Source organism: Scyliorhinus torazame, chromosome 5 (genome assembly GCF_047496885.1).
Source record: "Scyliorhinus torazame isolate Kashiwa2021f chromosome 5, sScyTor2.1, whole genome shotgun sequence".
Classification (NCBI taxonomy): Eukaryota; Metazoa; Chordata; class Chondrichthyes; order Carcharhiniformes; family Scyliorhinidae; genus Scyliorhinus; species Scyliorhinus torazame.
The window spans coordinates 218866919-218892741 of record NC_092711.1 but is presented as its reverse complement, the minus strand read 5'-3'; the positions used below and the strand labels follow the sequence as shown (position 1 = coordinate 218892741).

General features: G+C 43.1%; 1 protein-coding gene across 2 annotated transcripts in view; it reads right to left on the bottom strand.

Moving 5' to 3' along the window:
• Positions 1-25823, bottom strand: part of brwd3 (bromodomain and WD repeat domain containing 3) — a 137223-nt gene that overhangs the window by 85415 nt on the left and 25985 nt on the right. For both annotated transcript variants that reach the window (XM_072505140.1, XM_072505139.1), the window contains exons 12-20: positions 17511-17551; positions 17172-17276; positions 15115-15268; positions 14610-14744; positions 14101-14229; positions 12692-12917; positions 9316-9501; positions 3664-3826; positions 693-780 (exon numbers count right to left, since the gene is read on the bottom strand). In XM_072505140.1, the coding sequence (XP_072361241.1) occupies positions 693-780; positions 3664-3826; positions 9316-9501; positions 12692-12917; positions 14101-14229; positions 14610-14744; positions 15115-15268; positions 17172-17276; positions 17511-17551 (1227 nt within the window). The remainder of the gene's footprint in view (positions 1-692; positions 781-3663; positions 3827-9315; positions 9502-12691; positions 12918-14100; positions 14230-14609; positions 14745-15114; positions 15269-17171; positions 17277-17510; positions 17552-25823) is intronic.

Here is a 25823-nt window from a genome sequence, read left to right as displayed (position 1 = left end):
ACCCAAACATTTGTCTTTCCCATTTAGCAGCTACTTTACATTTTTATCCACCATATCCCAAATATTTTGGATTCCATCAAAATAAGAACATTCTGAATTGTCAAAAATCAGAGTATTCTGTACAAGGAGGCAATAATGAAGTATTTTCCACCTAACAATATGTGGAAGTATTTGCTCAATTTGAGATAAGAAATGCAATTTGTTGCGCCAGTAAATGCTCACATTTTGAATGTTACATTTTTAAATGCTTCTAACAGGTATTGGGCCACCACCTTAAAATGTCAACTCAAAATACATACTAATTTTGTCCTTCAATTGTTACTTAACATCGTGCTACAAAGGGTGGTATGGTGGCGCAGTGGTTATGACTGTGGCCTCACGCACCGAGGACCCAGGTTTCATCCCGATCCATGTCGTGTGGAGTTTTCACATTCTCTCAGTGTCTGCATGGGTCTCACCCCCACAACCAAAATATGTGCAGTGTAGGTGGATTGGCCAAGCTAAATTGCCCCTTAATTGGAAAAAAAGAATTGGGTACACTAAATGTTTTTTTAAAATCACGCCACAAGAATTTGCAGTTACAGTTGAATATTCCAACTGCACCATAAACAAGATGACCTAAATAAATAGGAAGACCCCGATCGAACTATTGTGCAAATTATTGCTGCCAATTAACATTTTTTTCTGTTTACCTTTGGTTGCAGTGGTTTGCGTTTCTTTTCAGTTGTATATAAGTTAACTTCTCCATCGCCTTTACTTTGCCGAAGTTCCTCCTGAAATCTGAAAGGGACAACATCAGGGGATAATATTTCCCCCCCCTTCCCCCAAGGAATGTTCATAATACCTCAAACCTGTGGAGGCCATAGGTCAAGGATAATCAAACTACTGTTAAATGCAAAATTTGTTGGCTAAACATTAAAATGAAATTGGCATTCAAAACATAAAACGGGATTTTATCGTATGTGAATTGCTCCCTGGGATCAAACAAAATTTCCATATTCTTCATGCTGCATTCAAGCCATTCCAGGATGCTCAGGAGAATTCAAGGAACACCACATTAAAATGGTTTAAGTAATGATATCACAAAGTGTCCCCATCTATCCATCCAATATGTTCATCCTAATAATCTACTAATCTTTTCTAAAAGTAAAATCTTCATTTTTGCACCTACAGAGCTTTGTATCATGGCTAAGTGTGCAGTCCAAAGTTGTGCAGGTTGGATGGAGTGCCAGGCTAAAAATAAATTGCCCCTTAGTGTACTGCAGGTTAGGTGGGGTTATAGGGATAGTAGGGGGAGGAGGGAAGAAAGAGAGAGTGGGCCTTGGTAGGGTACTCTGTCAGAAGGTAGATGCAGACTCAATGGGCCAAATGGCCTCCTTCTGTACTGTAGGAATTCTATGGTTCTATGCAAGATGTAATGGGATGTCTGCATCGTATATGGAGGATTTTTCACATTTCAAGAATAAAAGGTGATCTAGCAAATAAGTCATGAAGACCCTAGAATGAAATCAGGCTGATAAGAGTACCTACTGAATCTCAGGTACATAAGCCTTAATCTAGTACTAAAGAACAAAGGAAAGTACAGCACAGGAACAGGCCCTTCGGCCCTCCAAGCCCGTGCCTACCATGCTGCCCGACTTAACTACAATCTTCTACACTTCCTGGGTCCGTATCCCTCTATTCCCATCCTATTCATGTATTTGTCAAGATGCCCCTTAAATGTCACTATCGTCCCTGCTTCCACCACCTCCTCCGGTAGCGAGTTCCAGGCACACACTCCCCTCTGTGTAAAAAAACTTGCCTCGTACATCTACTCTAAACCTTGCCCCTCGCACCTTAAACCTATGCCCCCTAGTAATTGACCCCTCTACCCTGGGGAAAAGCCTCTGACTATCCACTGTCTATGCCCCTCATAACTTTGTAGACCTCTATCAGGTCGCCCCTCAACCTCCGTCGTTCCAGTGAGAACAAATAGAGTTTATTCAACCGCTCCTCATAGCTAATGCCCTCCATACCAGGCAACATTCTGGTAAATCTCTTCTGCACCCTCTCTAAAGCCTCCACATTCTTCTGGTAGTGTGGCGACCAGAATTGAACACTATACTCCAAGTGTGGCCTAACTAAGGTTCTAGACAGCTGCAACATGACTTGCCAATTCTTATACTCAATGCCCCGGCCAATGAAGGCAAGCATGCCGTATGCCTTCTTGACTACCTTCTCCACCTGTGTTGCCCCTTTCAGTGACCTGTGGACCTGTACACCTAGATCTCTCTGACTTTCAATACTCTTGAGGGTTCTACCATTCACTGTATATTCCCTACCTGCATTAGACCTTCCAAAATGCATTACCTCACATTTCTCCGGATAAAACTCCATCTGCCATCTCTCCACCCAAGTCTCCAAACAATCCAAATCCTGCTGTATCCTCTGACAGTCCCCATCGCTATCCGCAATTCCACCAACCTTTGTGTCGTCTGCAAACTTACTAATCAGACCAGTGTCATTTTCCTCCAAATCATTTATATATACTACAAACAGCAAAGGTCCCAGCACTGATCCCTGTGGAACACCACTAGTCACAGCCCTCCAATTAGAAAAGCATCCTTCCATTGCTACTCTCTGCCTTCTATGACCTAGCTAGTTCTGTATCCACCTTGCCAGCTCACCCCTGATCCTGTGTGACTTCACCTTTTGTACAGGTCTACCATGAGGGACCTTGTCAAAGGCATTACTGAAGTCCAAATAGACAACATCCACTGCCCTACCTGCAGCAATCATCTTTGTGACCTCCTCGAAAAACTCTATCAAGTTAGTGAGACACGACTTCCCCTTCACAAAACCATGCTGCCTCTCACTAATACGTCCATTTGCTTCCAAATGGGAGTAGATCCTGTCTCGAAGAATTCTCTCCAGCAATTTCCCTACCCACTGACGTAAGGCTCACCGGCCTGTAGTTCCCTGGATTATCCTTGCTACCCTTCTTAAACAGAGGAACAACATTGACAATTCTCCAGTCCTCCGGGACATCACCTGAAGACAGTGAGGATCCAAAGATTTGTCAAGGCCTCAGCAATTTCTGTCAAGGCCTTCAGTAAATAGATGAGAATTTGAAATCCACAGCTCACAGATTGATTTCTAGATTTTTCCCACATGTAATAGTTTCAAAATAAGGTTTCTCTTATTTAAGGCAGAAATTAGGAGGAATTTCATCAGTTAGTCTTTGCGAAGAACAGCTAAGGCCGGGCCATTGAATATATTCAAGGCTGAGTGGAAAATTCTTCATCTTCAATGGAGACAAAAGATTATGGGAGGCAAGCAGGAAAGTGGAGTTAAGGCCACAATCAGATTAGCCATGATCTTATTTAATGGCACAACTGGCCCAAGGGTCAAATGGCCGACTCCTGCTCCCATTTCTTAATGTTCTTTACTTTCAATTATACTGCAAATAAAAAGGTACATTCTCAACTGATGAGTAGCACAGGGAAGAGTTAAATGGAAACATACTCTGAATTTATTTTTTTTTTTTAAAAAGGGGAAAAAGACTTGCATTTCTATGTGTTTTTAAAATTATCTTAAAAGGATTACATCGAACTTAAGGAACTGTTCTTATGCAAGTTGATTTTGAAGTGCATTTTGTGATAAAAATATCCAACTTATCTCTACCTGCCAATTCCAGATGGAAGCTCCATGACTACAACTCTTCTGCTCCAAGCCATCAGGTCTCTCTCAGTAGCCATCTGACTCCTAGGGGCATTATTATGCATTTGGCGAACACCTTCTATCTGACCACTCCGTCGAAGTCCAATGTTTGGTCGTGTCAGCAAGGCTAAAACATGAAACACTCCTTTTAAATATATATATTTGAAGTGTACTGAAATTTCCAGTCAGAAATCTACTCAGACGAATTACTATTGAACAACAAGATTGCATCAGTGCATCCATAAAATAATTGTTTAAAATGTTACAAGTTGTCAATTAAAACACTAAATGCCACTTAAATTCCAATGTTCTCACAACCAAAGAAGTGTGTTCTAAGTCTAAAACTAATGACTCTGCAAGCACTATAGCTAACTAACTTGAAACTATAATGACACGGCGGCACAGTGGTTAACATTGCTGCTTCACAGCGCCAGGAACGTGGGTTCAATTCCGGCCTTGGTGACTGAGGGGAGTTTGCACTCTCTCCCAGTGTCTGCATGAGTTTCCTCTGGGTGTTCCAGTTTCCTCCCACAGTCCAAAGATGTGCAGGTTAGGCGGATTGGCCATAATAAAATTGCCCGGGGTGGGGTTATGAGGATAGGGCAGGGGAGTGGGCCTGGGTGGTGTACTCTTTCAGAGGGTCGATGCAGGCATGATGGGCCGAATGGCCTCCATCTGCTCGGTTTGGATTCAATGGCTCTATAACAGTTCACCATTAACAAAATTTCATAATTTTAGCAAGTAACATTTAAATTAACAACCGTGTCACATTATTTCCAGGAAATTGAAAAATATGCTACCACAGAGAAATGCATGTTATTTACCAGTCTCTGAAAGGTACCATCCCCCCCATTAAATTAGAGAAGGCACTGTTGATTTCAACTATAAATCATTATACAAGTAGCTGTAGCCATATACATTGCTTAAAACCTGATCACTTTTAAAATTTGATAAAACTGTGAAACACTTCGTTAAAAACAATCTTATTCTTTCGAGCTGTAAAATCTACACCTCTGCTGATGCAGTAATGCATGGGTTACAATACTGAAGTACCTGCATTGCGTGAAATCAGGAAAAGATATTAAGGGGGTAACAAAAGAAATGCAAACAGGCACAATTGAAAAAATCCAAATATTTTTTAAACTATATTTTAACAACATTTTATATGAAAAAGTTTATAAATGCCAGCAACAACAGTAACATGAACCCAAAAAACAGAAATACCACCCAGAACTATCCTCCCCCACCCCCTCCCCCCCCCGCCACTTGCCCCCACTAACATTGACCAGATCTTTAAAGTGCAAAATAAACAGCTGGTATCTACGACAAAACCCATCGATTAACTCCCCTCACTGTGAACTTGACCTTCGAGGTTCAAGAATTCCATCAGATCAAGCAGCCATGCTTTGGCACTGGGTGGCATTGCCTGCCTCCAGCTCTGCAGCATCTGTCGCCGGGCCAACAGCAATGTAAATTCCGAAGCATCCGCCTCCACCCCCATCCTCAACTCTGGTTGATCCGACACCACAAATACATCAACTAATGAACAGGGCTCAAAGTCAATATTCATGATTGCTGACGTAGTGTGAGAAAGTGACCTCCAAAAACTCACTAGCAGGACCAGAACATGTGCGTATATGGTGAGCAGGCCCTCTCGGGCACCTCTCACACCTATCCTCAACCCCCTCAGAAATAGACTCATCCTGGCAAGATGCACCCCCAAACACCACCTATAGCTGTATAAAGCTCAACTTTGTGCAGGATGACATCGCATTCACCCTACGAAGGGACTCACTCCACAACTCCTCCTCCAAAATGGGTCCCTGCTCCTCCTCCCAGACTTCCTCCACCGAAACGTGCTCTGCCCCCATATATCCCAAACGTGGAGCACTCCTCTGACCCCGCACACGAGAGTATCCTTTCCAGCAAGGTGGCGTTGCCTCCGAGAAAGTATATAATAGTCTTTATTGTCACAAGTAGGCTTACATTAACACTGCAATGAAGTTACTATGAAAAGCCCCTACTCGCCACATTCCGATGCCTGTTCGGGTACATGGAGGGAGAATTCGGAATGTCCAAATTACCCAACACATCTTTCGGGACTTGTGGGAGGAAACCGGAGCACCCGGAGGAAACCCTTAAATGTGTACCAAACACGTCCCGCACCTGGTAAAATCGGAATCTATCCAGTCTCCCAAGCCCAGCTTTCTCCTTCAACTCCTCCCAGCTCGCAAACCACCTCTCCAGAAACAAATCCCTCACCCTCTCCAGCCCCTGGTCTTTCCACCCCCCAGTTTCACCGGCTCAAACAGGTGGTTCCTACGGATTGTAGCCCACCTTGATACAGACCTCGGGTTAAAATGGGAGCTGACTCACCAGGCTTTCCCCAATCTGATCTGGTCCCTCACGCGCAGGGCAATGTGGGAACATCACATCAGCTCCCAGCCGTTTTAAATGGGAAAATAACCCTTGCACTCTTCACAGGGCACTGCCAAGTCCCGGATGTTCCAGGTGATCAACTTCGTTGGGGGTGGGGGCAACATGGTGGTTAGCACTGCTGCCTACGGCGACAAGGACCGGGGTTTGATCCCGGCCCCGGGTCACTGTCTGTCTGGAGTTTGCACATTCTCCGTGGGTTTCACCCCTACAACCCAAATATATGTGCAGGTTAGGTGAACTGGCCACACTAAATTGCTCCTTAATTGGTTACTCTAAATTTTTTTATAAAAAACCTTTGTTAGGTGTCTCACTCCTCGAGTCAGCGATTTGCACCAGTGCAAAATCCCAACCCAAATTCCTGGTTCCAATGCCCATCTAAGATGAGCCATCAGCCTCACCCACTGGGTGACAAAATAAAAAGCCCCTAGTCATTGTTAATTCACCCTCCTCCCCCTCCAGACCCACAGACTGCCTGGCGCCACATCCTCCCCCATCCTCCCTCCACAAAAACACAAAATTATAGCTCGACCTGTTGCGCCTCTCCCAACCTTACCCAAACAGACCACAGCCTCTCTCCTCCCTCGCCCGCCTCCACTCCCATTTGCTCCCCTCTCCCCATCACGAGCAAAGTGGCTCCCAAACAGGTTCCCCTTAACATATACCCTCAAACAGCCAATACATCCCTTCTCCTCCCAACCGTACCCAAACTCCGACAAGATCAACAAACCTCTCTCTATTCCCAAGAGGTAAAAAAAAAAGGAACACCTACCAATCTCCTTTTAAAACCACCTCCTTCCCCAACAGAGCAAAATGAAACAGTGGTTAAAAAAAAATATCACCGTCAGACAAACACCCAGCTTCATACAAAGTCCAAAATAGTCCTCTTCACAGCGGTCCCAATTTGTCATGGACGAAGGCCTCCGCTTGTTCCGGCTTGTAATCCGCGCCAGGTACACCACCCCAAACCTCACGCCATTATAAAACACCACCTTTGCCCTGTAGAAGGCTGCATGCCTCTTTGCCAATTCAGTCCCAATATCTTGATTTATTCGGACTGATTATGGCCCCAGTATTTGGAATCCTTTTCACCCACTCCAAGACCCTCTCCTTCCTCATAATTGTGGAAGCGGATCATCACTACCTGCAGTTGCACGGTAGCATAGTGGTTAGCACAGTTGCTTCACAGCTCCAAGGTCCCAGGTTCGATTCTCGGCTTGGATCACTGTCTGTGCGGAGTCTGCACGTTCTCGGTGTGCGTGGGTTTCCTCCGGGTGCACCGGTTTCCTCCCACAGTCCAACGATGTGCAGGTTAGCTGGATTGGTCATGCTAAATTGCCCTTAGTGTCCAAATTGCCCTTAGTGTTTCATGGGGTACTGGGTTATGGGGATAGGGTGGAGGTGTGACTCTTGGGTTTCCAACAGCCAGTGCAGATGGATCGAATGGCCTCCTTCTGCACTGTAAATTCCATGATTCGGTCTTGGCACTTGCCTGAGCACCCGATGTGCTCTGTCCAATTCCAGAGGGGTAAATACTTCATCCATTCCCACCCACCAGCCAAGAAAACTAAATTGGGAGGAATACTGGGTTGGCTTCAGGCCCTCCGCTCCCTCTGGCAGCCCCACCAACCTGAAGTTTAACTGCCGTGACCTATTCTCGGGGTCCTCAGTCTCAGGCCTTTATTGCTTTCCACTGCCATCAGCAACTCTGCCCCCACCGCAGCAAACTGATGCTCGTCACTCGACAAGACCTCCTCCACCCCTTTTGGCGTCTCACCTTGTGCCTTCGCCACATTCGAAGTTCGCGCCAACAGTTCATGGATCGGGCCCAAAGCGTCTTCAATAGTGGGCTTTAATGATTTCTTAATTTCCTGGCCCTGCCGCTCAAGTGTCCATTTGTTTGCCGAACTTTTCAAGCTCCTGCAGTATTACTATGGCCAACATGTCCAATGTAAAGGGTGCAGCGGCCACCTTTCCTCCTTCATCTTCCTGAAAAGGCTCCCCTCCTGAGCCTTATTAATATGGAGCTTCTTTGTCAATGATTTCAACATTCTACCCCAGTCTGGAGAGTTCACATACTCAACTCACTGGGTTTGGGCACCAACACCCCGGGGGGGAAAAAAAAAAACAGGTAAAAGGGATCAAATACCAAGATCTTGCCGGGAGCTACTTTTTGTGCACCTTGTCTTTACATGAAGTCTCCGGAAGTCCTGAAAATATTCCACATTGACCCGGTCAGTATACTTTTCACAACTGTGCATTGGACAATAAAATGTTACAATCAAACCTTTGACTAATATTACTGGTAGAGGATCTTGGTGGGGTGAGGGGAGAAGGACAGTGTCGTTAGCATAACCTCCCAACTGGGAAATGAACAGTTTGGACATGAGCTTTATAGATGTCCAAATTTAATGACTTTGATGGAGAGCAAATTCAAATAAGAGGTGTACAAGCAGTCAACCCAAGTAATTCCTGTTGGATGGGTTATGTTAACATTAGCCGCATTAGATTTGCAGGTCAATTTTCCCTTTACTGTTGATGTTATTGGGACTCAATGCACACGGCAAAATAAAATTTCTGAAACATTTTAGAATTTTCAAGAATAGATTGCAACTATTTGCAATAGACCAGTATTTGCCTTGAACTGTATTTTATACTGAAGTTGCTGTGGTCTTGTGTTGACAAGGACAGATGTCAGCCTCTATGTTAAACAGGGAACAAAAGAAAATCTGCTCCATTTCAAAATGAAAATTGAAAAGTCTGTGGATCAACCTAATGCTGCAGTCAAGATTAAATTTGTGAGCACATTAGAGCTATTAGGCAATCACAACAAAGATTAAAACAGCTACCTTATAACTACAACAGAGTTTCGTACATTAATTTATATAAAGATATACCATATCTTGCACAAAATAAAAATTACTGCTGAATCTGGAATCGGAAACAAAACTGAAAATACTGGACAATAACATGTATTCTACAAACAGCAGGTCTGACAGCATCTGTGGAGAGAGAAGGAAGCTGAAGATTCGAGTCGAGTTATCCAGACTCAAAACGTTAACCCACATCTTAACATAACTATGAATTTCATTTTTTTTTTATTTATAAATCAACTAATTGATCGGTTTCAGTGAATGAGGCAATATTTTGGGATAGAATCATATCTGCAGTGTGACTCACCACTGTTCAGTAAGTTTGATCTATTGTAAGGGCCAACCGATACTGCTGCTCCTTCGTTGCCCTGCCTCAGGTCATGTTCTCGCTGGAGCTCCCGAATAACGTCATCAAGAATGCTGGGTTCCTGACCAGTCTCATACTGGTCATCTGTCTGTTGGCTAATGACCTGCTCCACAACATCACCATCACCTAGAAGAGAATCATAGCTTTTATCTCTTACATTGCCAACGACACGAAAACCTCCTCCTTCCCCTCCTCCCAAATATTAACTTAGTAAATCAATAATTACAGTTGACTGAAGGTATTGAACATCCAACTTTTGAGAGAAAATTCAACCGAATCAGTGTACATTTTATATTAGGGTCCAGAAAAAAAGGGACTATAATTTACAAATATTTCAGCAGTCTCTTCAATTTCACAAATAGTTACCAAAAATAAAAGTATATACAATTAGGAAGTAGCAACCAGAATTGGGCTAGAAAGTGATTGGGAGGTAGAAGGCAATTGTGAACTTGGGACTCTCGAATTGGGGGAAAAGTGGTAGTGTAACAAAGAACAAAGAAATGTACAGTACAGGAACAGGCCCTTCGGCCCTCCAAGCCCGTGCCGACCATGCTGCCCGACTAAACTACAATCTTCTACACTTCCTGGGTCCGTATCCCTCTATTCCCATCCTATTCATGTATTTGTCAAGATGCCCCTTAAATGTCACTATCGTCCCTGCTTCCACCACCTCCTCCGGTAGCGAGTTCCAGGCACCCACTACCCTCTGCGTAAAAAACTTGCCTCGTACATCTACTCTAAACCTTGCCCCTCTCACCTTAAACCTATGCCCTCTAGTAATTGACCCCTCTACCCCGGGGAAAAGCCTCTGACTATCCACTCTGTCCATGCCCCTCATAATTTTGTAGCCCTCTATCAGGGCTACTCAACCTCTGTCGTTCCAGTGAGAACAAACCAAGTTTATTCAATCGCTCCTCATAGATAATGCCCTCCATACCAGGCAACATTCTGGTAAATCTCTTCTGCACCCTCTCTAAAGCCTCCACATCCTTCTGGTAGTGTGGCGACCAGAATTGAACACTATACTCCAAGTGTGGCCTAACTAAGGTTCTAGACAGCTGCAACATGACTTGCCAATTCTTATACTCAATGCCCCGGCCAATGAAGGCAAGCATGCCGTATGCCTTCTTGACTACCTTCTCCACCTGTGTTGCCCCTTTCAGTGACCTGTGGATCTGTACACCTAGATCTCTCTGACTTTCAATACTCGAGGGTTCTACCATTCACTGTATATTCCCTACCTGCATTAGACCTTCCAAAATGCATTACCTCACATTTGTCCGGATTAAACTCCATCTGCCATCTCTCCGCCCAAGTCTCCAAACAATCTAAATCCTGCTGTATCCTCTGACAGTCCCCATCGCTATCCGCAATTCCATCAACCTTTGTGTCGTCTGCAAACTTACTAATCAGACCAGTTACATTTTCCTCCAAATCATTTATATATACAGCCCTGGGATCTGTTTTAGGCCTTCAACTTTTAAACATATTTACTAAATATTTAAATGAAGGAATAGAGAATGGCATATCCAACTCGGGTGGTAGCAAATTGGGAAGAACAGTACTTAGTGCAAACAGGAAGTAAAAGGACAGTCAGGTTTAAGTTAGCAGCAAATGGAGATCAATGTAGAGAAATGGGAGTTCTGCCACTGGACCCATGAAATAAATTGGAATATTTTGTACATAAAGAAACTAGATATTATAGAGGAACAAAGAGATTAGAGAGTCCCAAGTTCACATTTCATTACCCTATTGGACAGGTACAAAAATCAATCAAAGCGGCTCATGAAATATTTGGCTTTACCTCAAATGGGCTGGATTACAAAGGAAGGGAATTATGTTTTAATTTACAGCGCCATGGTCAGCCTCCATCTGGTTTACTACTGCATTCACTTTTGAGAAAATTTCACAAAAGACCCATTGGTCTTGGAGGGAGTGCAGCAGATTCACCAAAATGATACGGAGGTTTATAAGGTTAAGTAACTCAGCTTGCATTCCCTAGAGTAGAGGATTTAGGGCTTATTTAATTGAGATGTTTAAATGCTCAAAAGGATTTGATAGATTAAGCTAAATACAATAGAAACTATCCCCTCTAGTGGGGCAATCAAGAGTTATGGGGACAAAATCTTCAAATTAGAGACAGGCCATTCAGGAACAAAAGCAGGAAGCATTTTTCTTACAAAGAGTAGAAATCTGATGCCACACTCCCAAAAGGATGTGGATACTCGGTAAATTGGAGTATGCAAGACTGAGATGGGCAATTGTTTGTTCGTTATGGTTATCAAGAGATATGGAGTTCTGGTGGAATAATAATAATCTTTATTCGTGTCACAAGTAGGCTTACATTAACACTGCAATGAAGTTACTGTGAAAATCCCCTCGTCGCCACACTCTGGCGCCTATTCGGGTACAGAGAGGGAGAAATTAGAATGTCCAATTCACCTAACAAGCATGTCTTTGGACTTGTGGGAGGAAATCGGAGCGCCTGGAGGAAACCCACACAGACACGGGGCGAATCTGCAGACTCCGCTCAGACAGTGACTCAAGTGGGAATCGAAGAGCAGGTTATCCATCCTCTAATTAAATAGTGCAGCAGGCTAAATGGCCTACTCCTCTGTTGTTTGATAAGACAAAATTGGCTTTGAACCTTTTAGTCAAAAAAGCAGATCTTTCAATGAGGAACATAGAGAATCAAATTACCTCATACACAAGACGTAACCCCATCATCCCCCATTCAAGGGCAAACGCAAGAGGCATGAAAGCTGAAATTCTTTTGATTAGAAAAAATGCATCCAATTCATGCACCTATGTGTACAAATTTAGACTAAGTTCATATTTATCAAAAGTTATAATTTTATATGGAAGTAAATACAAGCTCCAAGCAGTTAAAAGTTCTTGGTGATCAAGAAAAGTAGTTTTGATATAGGAATTATTTGCATTCTTAATCATTAAATATCATGAACTGATGAACATGAGACCTTGCGCATCCAACCCAAAAAGGTGAGTACTGTCTTGCTTAAATGAACTCAAACTGCCTGATACTATGGCCTCACTGTATGACAAAGCATCCATTAGGATTGGAAACAATTTCACTTAAACAAATGACACCTAAGAAGTACAACACAAGATGTCTCAGACTTAAGAAAGCTGCAATTCCCAAGCACTGCAAGTGCTTACGTTGAGTTTCTCAGCAATTAAACTACTTGCCTAGAACTAAACATGGAATAACTTATTTTTATTTAAAAAGACAGAAAGCTCAGAAAATATTTAGATGCAATATTATATTATAACAGCCATCTCACAGCTCCATTCTCACCATTTGCCATGTACCCCAACTGCGGAACAAGTTGCTCATCCATGCAATTTTCCCGGCCAGGCACCAGCCGTTGATATCGTGTTAAATGGGGGTTTCCATCAACATCAACCAGGAATGGAGGAGGCATGAGATGAGGCGCCTGCTGTGTCTGTTCATCCAGAACATAATTGTTGGAATCACGGATAAGAGGACGGTAGTCAGTGTGAAAAAACATTTGGTCCGGAATCTATTGTGGAGAGAAAAAATGGTTACAATAGAATTTAGCTCATAAGTCCGTCAATGTTTGAATAGCCTTTAATTTTAAATTGCATACATCACCACTTCTCTTTTGAAAAAAAACTTACAAAATATGGTTGCAGTTTTATTCTATGTTTCTTTTTTTTTCCATGTCTTCCTTCCCTGAAGGCAGAGATGTCTTATGAGGAATACAATCCAGTGGCCCCCAGTCACACAGCAACAGCCACCTCACCAAAATGAGCACTCTCATACACGAATTTAGTCGAGTGTGCCAACAAAATATTGGATAGGGCTACTAGTCATACCTAATCATCTTCTGACTCAAAATCCACTTCCAGCAGGAAAAAATAGATCATTTGGGACAGAATGTTTTTCTTAGGAAAATTCTGACCAACCCTTAATGTCCTAGATTATGCTCAACTAAGATAAACTGCCAACACAACTTCAGAATTTCCTTGATCATATGGTTTGCATGCTTGCCTTTTATTTTTACTTAATTCATAGAGCATGGGCATCATTGCCCACTTGCAGTTATTACACTCTCGTAATACTACCAACCATTCTCAGCATCTTCACTTGTAAAGTGATAGATATAATCATAGATGATGGAAGTGCATGAACCATAATGTGCAGATGAAATACTCTCGCTTCCGCACACTTAACCATTTCGGTTCGATCCATATCAAATTTCAGGTCATTCCTTACTCCACATCTTCCCTGACTAACTCCACTCTGCTCCTTTATAAGCAACCAGCGAAGTTAATGGAGCACAGTTCAACTGCTTTTTTGTCTCTCTCTCCCCATCTCCAAAATGGAGGATAGGAGATATAAAAACAAAAAAGTAAATGTTTAATGCTAATGTTAGTTAAGAGTTAACAACTGTTAAATTTAGATTTAACAATGACAAGATAAAATGAGAAAAAAAATAGTAGGACAAAGGCACAATGGTATTTGAAGTGTGTTATGTTTCACATTACATGCTTAAGTTTTCGAGATTAAAATACAATAAAAGGTCTTCCAGACACAGATTACTGTAATATTAGCATTTGTTCCAGCATGATGCACAAATTGAACAACCAGCAAGTTTCAGAAGCTTATTTCCTTGTGCCAGCCAGTCTAAGAGTTCAATTAAGCAAAAGTTATTTTCAAAATATATGCACTCACCAACCTACCTTTTCATTTGATTTACTGCAGCCAAATCCAAAGATCAGCAAATGTCCATGAGAGTCAGTACATGCAAAATGCTGCCCATCTGCAGAGAATTTACAATCAAACACAGCACCATGACCCTGACCTTCAATCTGTAGAAAATAAATAAAATCTCTTTTGGTTACACTGATGGATTGAAAAATGCGTTGCATCTTAAACTCCCGTCGGTCTGACAACCCCAGACCACCCACCATTATTGCAAAATTGCGCTGTTAGTCATCCGTGGAACAAATAGTAATATTGTAAAATAAGTACTAAAATTAAAACAGTAATTGATGGTAGAATGAATGAAACACTTGGCTTTTTCAATTCTAACTGATATTGGTGGGATTATGTTTATTCTATGATGGCTGCAAGGACCCATTATGAAACGGGCTTGATTAAGTACTTAAATGAATTAAGACTATTACAGAATGGCACATCTAGATATTTGACCCAGCTAATGTTTCATTTAAACTAGAGAAATGCTTACCATATTGAAAAAGTTCCGAAGTTTGGCACCTTTTGAAAGGTCCCAGATGAATATGTTGCCATCATGCCCTGCAGACAACATAATCCTGGAGTCAAATGGATGAGCCTCCAGAACAAAAACTTCATCATCATGACCCTACAGAAAAATAATAAACACATTCAAAATCACTAATTTAAAGTCTGATTTACATTTATTGGATCACTGTTTGCACCATTTTTAGCCAAAACCATGACTAACGCACATTAAGCAATGAGTGCCATTGTGACACACTCACGACATTTCAACCGTAAATTTACTGTTGGCAGACAGATCACTCAATATCCTGCACATTTTAATTTGCTCCCTGTCAAATTAGACACTGGAGTTTCTGGTGTAATAACTGTGCCCTCAGCACTGTGCAGGGTTTGCGACTGCAGAATCAGTAGATATCAATAGGTCTCCTGCTTCCAGGACTTTCTGATTCAATTATACATCATTCATTTATAGTACGTTTTGGTTTACCTACCGAAAGGATGTGAAGCAGCTGGCCAGTGTAAGAGTTCCACACTTTCAAATTAAAATTATTCACTGCTGTGATGACTGTGCTGTCACATCGATCCCATGCTACCATGGTAACTTTCAACTTACTGACTTTGTCTTCCATAGCAACTGGATTATTCCTACCACAAGAAAAATCAAAAAATTAGACATATGCCACCACACTTCTCATTTAAACATTTGTGCTCATACAGAAGGGGTTAAACAAGCTAAAGAATTGAAATATGCATCACTTTCTGTAGTTGATATATATTGTAAAATGTCCTTAAGATTACAACATTAAATGCAATGCTGTGTTCAGTATATAGAAATTTTGAAACACGTACAACCTTTTCATGTGAACATTCACTTAGGGATCTGGCTAAATGTGCAGAATGATTACATCACTAAAGTAATTAACCCATTAACTGATTATATTTCAAGCTTTACAAGGACATGACTTATACATGAATTGTTCATGTATGTCAATGTTTTTCCAAGCTAAGGAAGTGAAGTGTGAAAAAGAAAAATCTACATTCATAGTCTGTCTTTCACATCCTTAGAACATCCTAAAATGCTTTACAGCCCAGGAAGGTAGTGTGTGTTCATATTGGCTGTCTTGTCAGCCTACAAACAATAAGTTTCCAAAAAACAAATCAACTTTCTGCTGAGATGTTGGTTGAGGGATAAATGTTGGCCACAATCCAGGAAAACTCATGTTTTTCAAATAATGCCACGGAATAATCTGCATCCACTTTAGAGGCCTTAGTTTAATCCCATCTGAAAATCTTCACTACCGAGAATGCAATACACCCTTGGTACTTCACTGGTCCGTAGGCTATATTACTTGCTTAAAACCTGGGGGAGAATGATTCTACTTAGCCAAGGTTTTGTTTCAAGGGTGATCCAAACCATTAGAAGTTAATTTTCAATAACATTTAAAACAATAATCTAAGCACACATATGCAATCACCATTTTCAAACCAGAAGCTCACATTGAGAACTTCACACATTGAATGTCAATAAAGTAAAATCCAAAAAAAGTAGGGAGAACAAGTTCTCAATGCACCACATATATCAGCCAGAAAAAAAGAGATTTCCATTTTTGACAAGGGAAACCATTGTACAAGTGGTGAGCAAAATGGAGGTCGATTGCCAAAAACGAATTTGTCTCCCCCACTTTGGTGCAGGAGAATTAAAATTCAGAAATAAATGCCATCTTTGCCAGCCATGCATACATTCAATAAATCAATAAAACACCAATATTGAGATTCCAAACTTGTCAATAATAAATAATGGAAAGCTAAAATGATGGCTGGAACAAAACACAAATCTTTTAAAGCCAAACAATCATGGAACAAACTGCAGGTACATCTACTTCAGTATTCCGCAACAAAATAGGTGCTGTTATTGTACAGGAAATAAGTTACAAATACCAAAGTCACATCAGCTTGTTAATTGTCGTGTTGGGTGTTCTGGTCTACGAACAGGTCAACACGGCTGGAGATGGTGTAACTCTATATTATTAACAACTCAACTGCAATAACACTAAGCTTGGGTGCGTGCATTACCAGCTTATCTGTGGACCCTGTCCTATCACTATCTAGGTGAGGCACTCAGCACATGGTGAATGTCTGAGAGGCAGGCTGTGAGCTCTGTGCTCTGAGCTGGCTGCTGCTAGAATGAGCGGGAACTCTGGTGCTCCCTGTCTTCATAGTGCGTGTGCTCTCACTGGTGATTGGCTGCGATGTTGTGTATGCTGGTTGGTCCTACTGTATGTCCATCAGTGTGTCAGTGTGTGTGTGATTGCACCATGATATGCTGATGTATATCATGACATGTATTTCTTCCGATGCTGCAAAAAGTCACATTCTCCAAATTATACTTTTGCCACTCAGCTCCAACAATAGGACTTTTAATGCCCACGATCAATAACCATATGAACAGCTTGCTTTAAATTTTCAGTGATGGCGGCGGTAACAAATAGGAAACTCTGCACATCATATTGTGGTATAAAACACTCAATAGATGATACTGTAGTCTTACCCTGGTAATTTTGTAAACATATCCAGAACTATACTCTTCCATTCTTGGTGATGGTACTGCCAGATTCTAGCTGTCCCATCTCGGCTACCACTAACAAATCTCAAACTACCCAGGGTTGGGGAAGAAGCAGAAAGAAAAAGATTTCAAATATTTGGGAAAGTTAACCTTTTACAGTTGCCAGTGCATAAAAGTCAAGAACAGCAAGTTTAAATTTTATTTATTTTCTGACATTCCCCAATTTGCTAGAAAATTTTAAAATAGCAATGTTATCAATTGCAAAAATTAATAAGCAACCAGCAAAAGTAAACAAACAACCCACCGTCACAAAGGCATACTTACCTGTGGCTATTGTTGCAGAACTGAATAGCGATCACTTTATCCTAAAGGAGATTGGAGGGGACAAAAAATATTTTGTTCTTTTCCAACAATTCAATTTAGTTGCGCATTGTTCATGAACAAAAATGAGTTAATGAAACTGTAACGGCTAATGCTCAGCCCCAAGCTAAATCTAAAGGTCTGGCACGTCACGAGGGACACCTCCCCTGAACCAACCATTCTAAAAGTGTTGCATTTTGAATGTCTTTAAATGACATTCTCTTCATTTGAACAGAAAGATTAACCAATTAAAATTTGTGGGTAAGGACGTCTATTAAAATAGCAGACAGGATAGCCATAAGACTATTAAAGACACTTGACCATTGATATGGCCAAAATACTTTCGCTGCTCTATTACATCTTTTAATTTTGCAGTTACTTTTATTTAAAGTAGGTCCAAGAGACACAGCCCAGTGTTCGGTCTCTCTTGGCCCCGGCCTACGCCTAAAACCAAATGTAGCATTATGACCAGAAGACAAGTTCAAGACCAACGATCGCTACCAGACGGATGAGCCCAGCAGAAACGAAGCCACTTCTTCTATCCAGCCACGCAAGATCCGAACAAAGGCCTTGTTCATCTGCAAAGAGCTGGTTGCCCTGAAGCTAAGTATAGGTTATTGCAGTTGTTAGGTGTAGTTTAACTCGTAGTGTTTTATGTTGCATGTCGAAGTAATCCTTGTGTGTAAATAAATTATCTTTGAACTTGAACTGACTAACTGGTTGTTTAGTCTTTGATCGATATCCGGGAGTAAAGCCTTGTGGCGGTATCATTTGATACCTGGCAACTCTGAAAAGCAATATTTTCATTAATAGCTGCCATATATAGTTAATTTGGAAACATTACTGGTGACGCTGGTGGGATAGTATTCCACTCATTAAAAAGAGCAACATTAGTGGCATCTCCGGTGCCGATTGGCAACATCTGACGGGACTCGACCGACCTAGAAGTGATTTTGTCACTCAAGAGAACCCACAAAACTTTGCATTAGAAAACCAATTGAGGAAAAATAAAAGAAACCACAAATGTAAGGCCTGTACCGATCAAATCACCTAGATTCGGAAGTGTGTATTAACCTGCATGCGTTCTAACAGGTATATCAGGTAAACCAGTTAGATTTTGCGTAAAACTATCGGGAGTATCGCGAACAGGAAAATAGCCTAGGCCATAACCGCTGTTCGAATCACCGCCTTATTCCTCCTGTCCCAAACTGACGGTAGGAAAAGAAAAGTTAGAAGCAGAGCAAAAGATAACTTAGAGGTAGGAAAACAGAGATAATAGTAGCAATGGAACGCCTAATGAACCCGCAGGAACCCAAGTTTGCATCGACCAGTGCCCCATATGGGAAGAGGAATTGAGGAAGTATTTGAAGGGGAAAGGATGGCCCCTTTGGTCCGAGTTTTGTACAAATGATGAATCAGGTCCAGGAAGCATAGGACAAACCTGGTGGGACAACCTAACAGAGGTATATAAGAATGCAGCGAATGTTCGTAAGCCGATTGTAATAGTGTCCTGTTTGGCACAGTTGCGAGGCACAGAGGAGGTCGTGAGGATGCTCCGCAGATAGCTAGTTGAGAAAGTGGAGAAGAATGAGGGAAACTATAGTGAATGTGAAAAGATTAATGAGCAACTCCAGGAACAGTTGGCAGCTAAAGATAAAGAGATGGCTTATGTCAAACGGGCACACCAATCTGGTTTAGTTCACCGTAGCAGCTTTCAGACCCTGTACGATAAAGCCTACCAAGATACACAGCGCGCAATCTTGGTTCAAGAGACAGAACAGCAGGTAGCACAGTTAACAAGACAATGCGCAGATTTAAAGGCAGCTTTACAAGCGCTCCATAGCTCCACTACAGAACAAAGACAGAGCACAGTAGATCACGTGAAATGTAGACGACAAAGAGAAGATGCAGTCACTGCTGTCAGTGCAAATCAGATTCAGAGATACCTTTAGACAAGATTTAGATGAGGAGAATGGCCCCAATTGGCAAGAACTAAATGAAACCGCCCATAGATATGTGGAGAATACCGAAAATCACAATAGAGCCCCCCAGACCACGAAAAGGAAAGCACCACCGACTGCACAGGCAGCACACACCCCCATGAATCCAGTCACCACAGCGCAAGTCATCGGATCGGGATGAGCCTGATTTAGTTTACACCACCCCACTGACCATCACCCAATTGAGAGATGCCTGCGCCAAAATTGAACCGTTCGAACCCACCGCAGACCCACATATTTTCTTTGAGAGAGTACGACAGCAAACGGTTTTGTACGGTCTAGACGAAGCGGAGGAAGTTAAGCTTTGTTTATAAGAGATAGGATGTATAATCATCTGGAAAGGAATAATTTGATTAGAGATAGTCAACATGGTTTTGTGAAGGGTAGGTCGTGCCTCACAAACCTTATTGAGTTCTTTGAGAAGGTGACTGAACAGTTAGATGAGGGTAGAGCAGTTGATGTGGTGTATATGGACTTCAGCAAAGCGTTTGATAAGGTTCCCCACGGTAGGCTACTGCAGAAAATACGGAGGCATGGGATTCAGGGTGATTTAGCAGTTTAGATCAGAAATTGGCTAGCTGGAAGAAGACAAGGGTGGTGGTTGATGGGAAATGTTCAGACTGGAGTCCAGTTACTAGTGGTGTACCACAAGAATCTGTTTTGGGGTCACTGCCGTTTGTCATTTTTATAAATGACCTGGAGGGCGCAGAAGGATGGGTGAGTAAATTTGCAGATGACACTAAAGTCGGTGGAGTTGTGGACAGTGCAGAAGGATGTTACAAGTTACAGAGGGACATAGATAAGCTGCAGCACTGGGCTGAGAGGTGGCAAATGGAGTTTAATGCAGAAAAGTGTGAGGTGATTCATTTTGGAAGGAATAACAGGAAGACAGAGAATTGGGCTAATGGTAAGATTCTTGGCAGTATGGATGAGCAGAGAGATATCGGTGTCCATGTGCATAGATCCCTGAAAGTTGCCACTCAGGTTGAGAGGGTTGTTAAGAAGGCGTACGGTGTGTTAGCTTTTATTGGTAGAGGGATTGAGTTTCGGAGCCATGAGGTCATGTTGCAGCTGTACAAAACTCTGGTGTGGCCGCATTTGGAGTACTGCGTGCAATTCTGGTCGCCGCATTATAGGAAGGATGTGGAAGCATTGGAAAGAGTGCAGAGGAGATTTACCAGAATGTTGCCTGGTATGGAGGGAAGATCTTATGAGGAAAGGCTGAGAGACTTAAGGCTGTTTTCGTTAGAGAGAAGGTTAAGAGGTGACTTAATTGGAGGCATACAAGATGATCAGAGGATTGGATAGGGTGGACAGTGAGAGCCTGTTTCCTCGGATGGTGATGTCTAGCACGAGGGGACATAGCTTTAAATTGAGGGGAGATAGATATAAGACAGATGTCAGAGGTAGCTTCTTTACTCCGAGAGTAGTAAGGGCGTGGAATGCCCTGCCTGCAACAGTAGTGGACTCACCAACACCAAGGGCATTCAAATGGTCATTGGATAGACATATGGACGATAAGGGAATAGTGTAGATGGGCTTTAGAGTGGTTTCACAGGTCGGCGCAACATCGAGGGCCGAAGGACCTGTACTGCGCTGTAATGTTCTATGTTCTATAGTCATGAGCCTTGACCCGTCCGTTAGCTCAGCTTTACCAGAACACCAGAACGTAGGAGGAGGAACCCTGCAGGAGATGAAAACGGCTATTTTAGATGCGATTGGGTACAAGGGAGGCCCAGTAGAAGGTTTGAACCGTTGTAGGCAAAAGAAGGCATTTGCAGGTCGCTTTTGGATCCATTTTAAAGCAGTATTTGAGGATTTGAACCACGCACACTTAGATAACGAAGGCACAACTAAATGGGCCGGCACTTTAGTCTCCCACACCACAGAAGCAGGTCAAAAGGCTTGTGTAAATTACGACCTGCAGACGCCACACATAATGAAGTTTGGTTTTTTAGGGACTCTCCAGAGCTTGGGAACAATCCCTACATAGGAAGGCAGATCAGGAACAGGCAGAGGCGAATATGCACCCAATCAGGACCCAGCATGGTAAATGAGGGCAGACATGAAGGACAGCACCCCAGAGCACAAGCACCATGAGGTTGCTATAATTGTGGACACATGGGACATTACGCCCGCGAATGCAGACAAAACTCCCCAAACAGCAACGGCACCAGCAATTGAACGCCCCACCTAGGAACAATGTTAGGCCCATACATAGCATTAGCGCCTGAACCGATAATGCAGTGATTAATAGCAAAGACTGACGGTGTTCGGACTCCCCAATTTGGGTCTGCGACACACTCTGGAACAAATCAGGTAGGCCAGTAGTCACAGGCACAGTCCGGGGACATCCAGTAGAGTTCCTTTGGGGCACAGGAGGATCCCGCACCACTCAACTTCTCCACAATGTTTCAGCCCGACAAATGGCCCACCACAGACACCATCACCCTGGATTTACAGGACATGTACAGCAGGGATACATTACAGCCCCCATAGATATTCAGATAGGAACCATAAACACCAGGCACCCCGCGGTTTTAGTCGACTTGCCCCAAACAGCCGAGCACGTTCTAGGAATCGACTTTGAGCTCCCACAACCTTTCCTTTGACCCCATGACTAGGTGTGTATAGAGAATGGCCAAAGCCATTGGTAGAGCCCCCGCTATGCTCACAGTAGGGGACACACTTAAGCAAGTTTTAGACGGCAACTTCCCAGCCCCCTAAGACAAATTCAAGGACTCACTGAAGGTACAGGTACAAAATTACAAATAATTTTGAGAAATGGAATTTATGTGGTCCCCAACCAGGACAGAAACCAGATAATTTACCAGTTTCATAACAGACACGGACATCAGGGGACAGACAATACCATTGCCCATTTAAGACCTTTGTGCTGGTGGCCCGATTTAAAAGCAGACGTCACGCATTATGTTGAGAATTGTTTAATCTGTGCACAGAACAATCCTGAAAGGTACTCCAAGGACAACTGAGACACACCCGACCTGTTAATGGCCCATGGACAAATTTACAGCTCGTCTACACTGGTTTGCCCCCCTGCAGAAATGGTTTTAAATATGTATTAGTAGTAATCGACACCTTTACAAAATGGGTAGGATTTCCCTCCTGGACGAACAGAGCGAAAGCCACAGCTACGATTTTGACCCATCAGATAATTACATGCTGGGGTCTTCCCCACAACATTGAGTCAGACAAAGGTTCCCATTTCACCGCCAGTCATACAATTATCATAGAATTTACAGTGCAGAAGGAGGCCATTCAGCCCATCGAGTCTGCACCGGCTCTTGGAAAGAGCACGCTTGGGAAGAGTCATGCAAAATGTCCTAACGATTTTTGGAATCAAGCAAAAATTTCACATTGCATATCACCCCCAATCCAGCGGCATTGTTGAACGAATGAATCGCACCTTGAAAGCGACCATTAGAAAAATGGTGCAGCAGCATAACACCACATGGAACACAGTCCTCCCATCCGCCCTTAGGTTTATTAGGAACACAGTATCCAGTTCCACAGGTTTCACTCCCCTCACTCCCATGACCGGACAGCCCATGAAATGAACTGAATATTTATTAGGTCTCGATTTGGCAAGCCCCACAGTCACTGCCCTCACCCATGAAAAAGCAGTCCAATAAGTCACGGAAAATATTAAAGCGGCATAGCTCACTGCAGCTGTCCGACTAGGTGCTAGGAAAAAGCAGAGTAAGGCAACAGTCCACCCCGTAGAGTATACAGTCGGTCAGCAAGTGATGGTTTCCCTGTACAATCCCAGTTTGTTCCTCCCCTAAATTTGCAGAACCTACTCCATTTCAGACAAAGTGAGCCCCTATGGTAAACGTACCCCAATGGTAAAACTGGTTGGTTCCACATCAACCAGCTCAAAGTCTATGGAACCCAATGTAGCCATTCCCACCTCATTTCCCTGGCAATAGCAGAGCATGCCACCCCACCCATCGACAACCTAGTCCAACCCTCCCCCAGCCATGACAGCACGTCCACGCACACAGACCCGACCGTGTCTGCAGCCACAAGTACGACTTTCCACCTTGAGCTCGATTCAGACGATAGCGCCAGTCTCCCCGAATTGACCACGATCACTGACCACTGGTATAACCTCCCCGGCTCCAGTCAGTCCAGCCCCTGGAATCACGACCAGGACATGTTTGGCCCCCAATACCTCTTCCACAGCCAGAGCCACCGCCCGACAATAGTAATTTACCCTTCACTGCCACCGCCCCTACGCCTCATGACAAACGAACCCCTTTTTGGCACCGCGACAACTCTTGTAGCCTGGTAAGACATGACGATTCGAACTCCACAACGGCCCACGCAGCCACGAGCATGGCAACCGGGAGATGGTGACGATTCAGAGTCTGACTCCCATTACGGTAACCCTTTTACAACACTTTTCGATACAGAACCCGGAGGTGTCCAGATGAGGAGAAAAAGTAGCCGCATAAGAATTACGGTGTCCTATTTACTGATGGCGCCTGCCCGCCTTCTTTCTTTCTTATTACTACATGGTTTTAATTAATGTCGGCCTGACACCCAATTACTTGATAGTCATAGTTACTCTTCCGACGCCATTTACTGACCAATGGCCGTTAAAGGAACAATTGTTGGATCTCACATGTGTTACAAATTCTTTCCACTAGTTATGGTCACCCAGGTAGAGAGCAATGGCACTAATCCCCACCCTGCCCAAGGACCCCAAATGCATCCGGTCAGCTAAGCTCGGGTAGTGGAGCAACGGCACTGATCACCCCCCTACCCAGGAATCCCACCCATTCTTGCCCTGCCGCGGCCCATACGCACCTCATGTTCCGTCACTTTGAGTACTCTGGAATGGTTCTTTACACTTTTCACTGTCTTTGGCAGGTCTTAGCTTTCCCTTCTCTGCTTTTCACTGTGGTTTAAAGAATGTCCTTTGCCACAGTCTGTACACTCAACTCTTTACCTTCCGCGACTCTTTGGTCGCTTCCCCACCTGCTATTTACATGTTTGACACACTTGGTTGCCACATATATGCTGCTATACGCGAACTACCTCTGGACCCTGGGACGAAGAAACTGTATAAAACCGGCCGCCGTAAAATTCGGCTAGTTAAGATAAGCCTCAACCTCCCATGGTTGTGATTTTAAAAAGACTGCACGGTGAAATTGTCTGCCCACTCCCTGCATCGACCACAAGCTGCAAGTCTCGGTGCTTTAAAAATTTGCATTTCTCGTCTCTCCAAATGGTATTTCAAAAAACAAAACAAAAAATGAGGGAGTTACACATGGTGACGATTCTAATGGGTAATTGAAGTTAACGAGAGAAAGCCCAACAAAACGAGATGTCAACCAATGATAATAACAGATATAATGCTTGCACCCCCAGGAATATACGAAGAACAGAAGACAAGATGAAGACAGGACTGATGACCTCCATTGTGATCATTGCTGGACTCGTACAACTGCGCGCGTTATAAGCTTTTGTACCCCACACCACACCAGCCCCGAACATGACCACACAATATGATACCCCTAGCCCGGACACCACACCACACAGAAATAAACACTGATACCCCCACTTGGTGCAAAAACATTATTAAATGGTATTCCCTTTCCTACACAGTAGAGGCCCTTCTGGTGATAGCGATAATCTGTGGTGTCATCCAGACACTTAAGACTCTGCAAATGGCGAAAAAGGGCCTCCCGCTCCCCAATATATACACTCCCAGCCCACTGCTTCGGAATTCACCCAACCCAACAAACAATGTAACCACCGATAAAAATGAAGATTGTATATCAACGTTACACCTGTAATGTTGAAAAGTTAAGTAGAAATGTGATGCTGCCGTTGGTTTAAAAATTTTGTATTGTACACAAGTTCCTTTTTATATTTTCCATCAGCACAAGAGTAGCTTAGATAATGATAGTTAGATATTCCCTTGTGCGATTAAGTTAAATGTGTAATAGTTAAATGTTTTATAGTGACCCCTTAGAGATTATGAATGCATGATGTGTTAATAAAATGGAGGTAAATGCTCCAAAACACATGACAGAGTAGTGTAGAACCTGCCTTGACCAGGGGTAACCGGCACACCAAGGACAGATGAGGGATCAACAGTATTATCCACCACACTTCGCGTTCAGGATCAAGAAAGACGGGATCTCAGACCATGCAAAGGACCATGGGAATTATGGCCAACCCAGGACTCAGACAAACTCCGAGCTTGTGCGTGCATTTGCAACCCAGATAGCTAGACCCCGCTCGT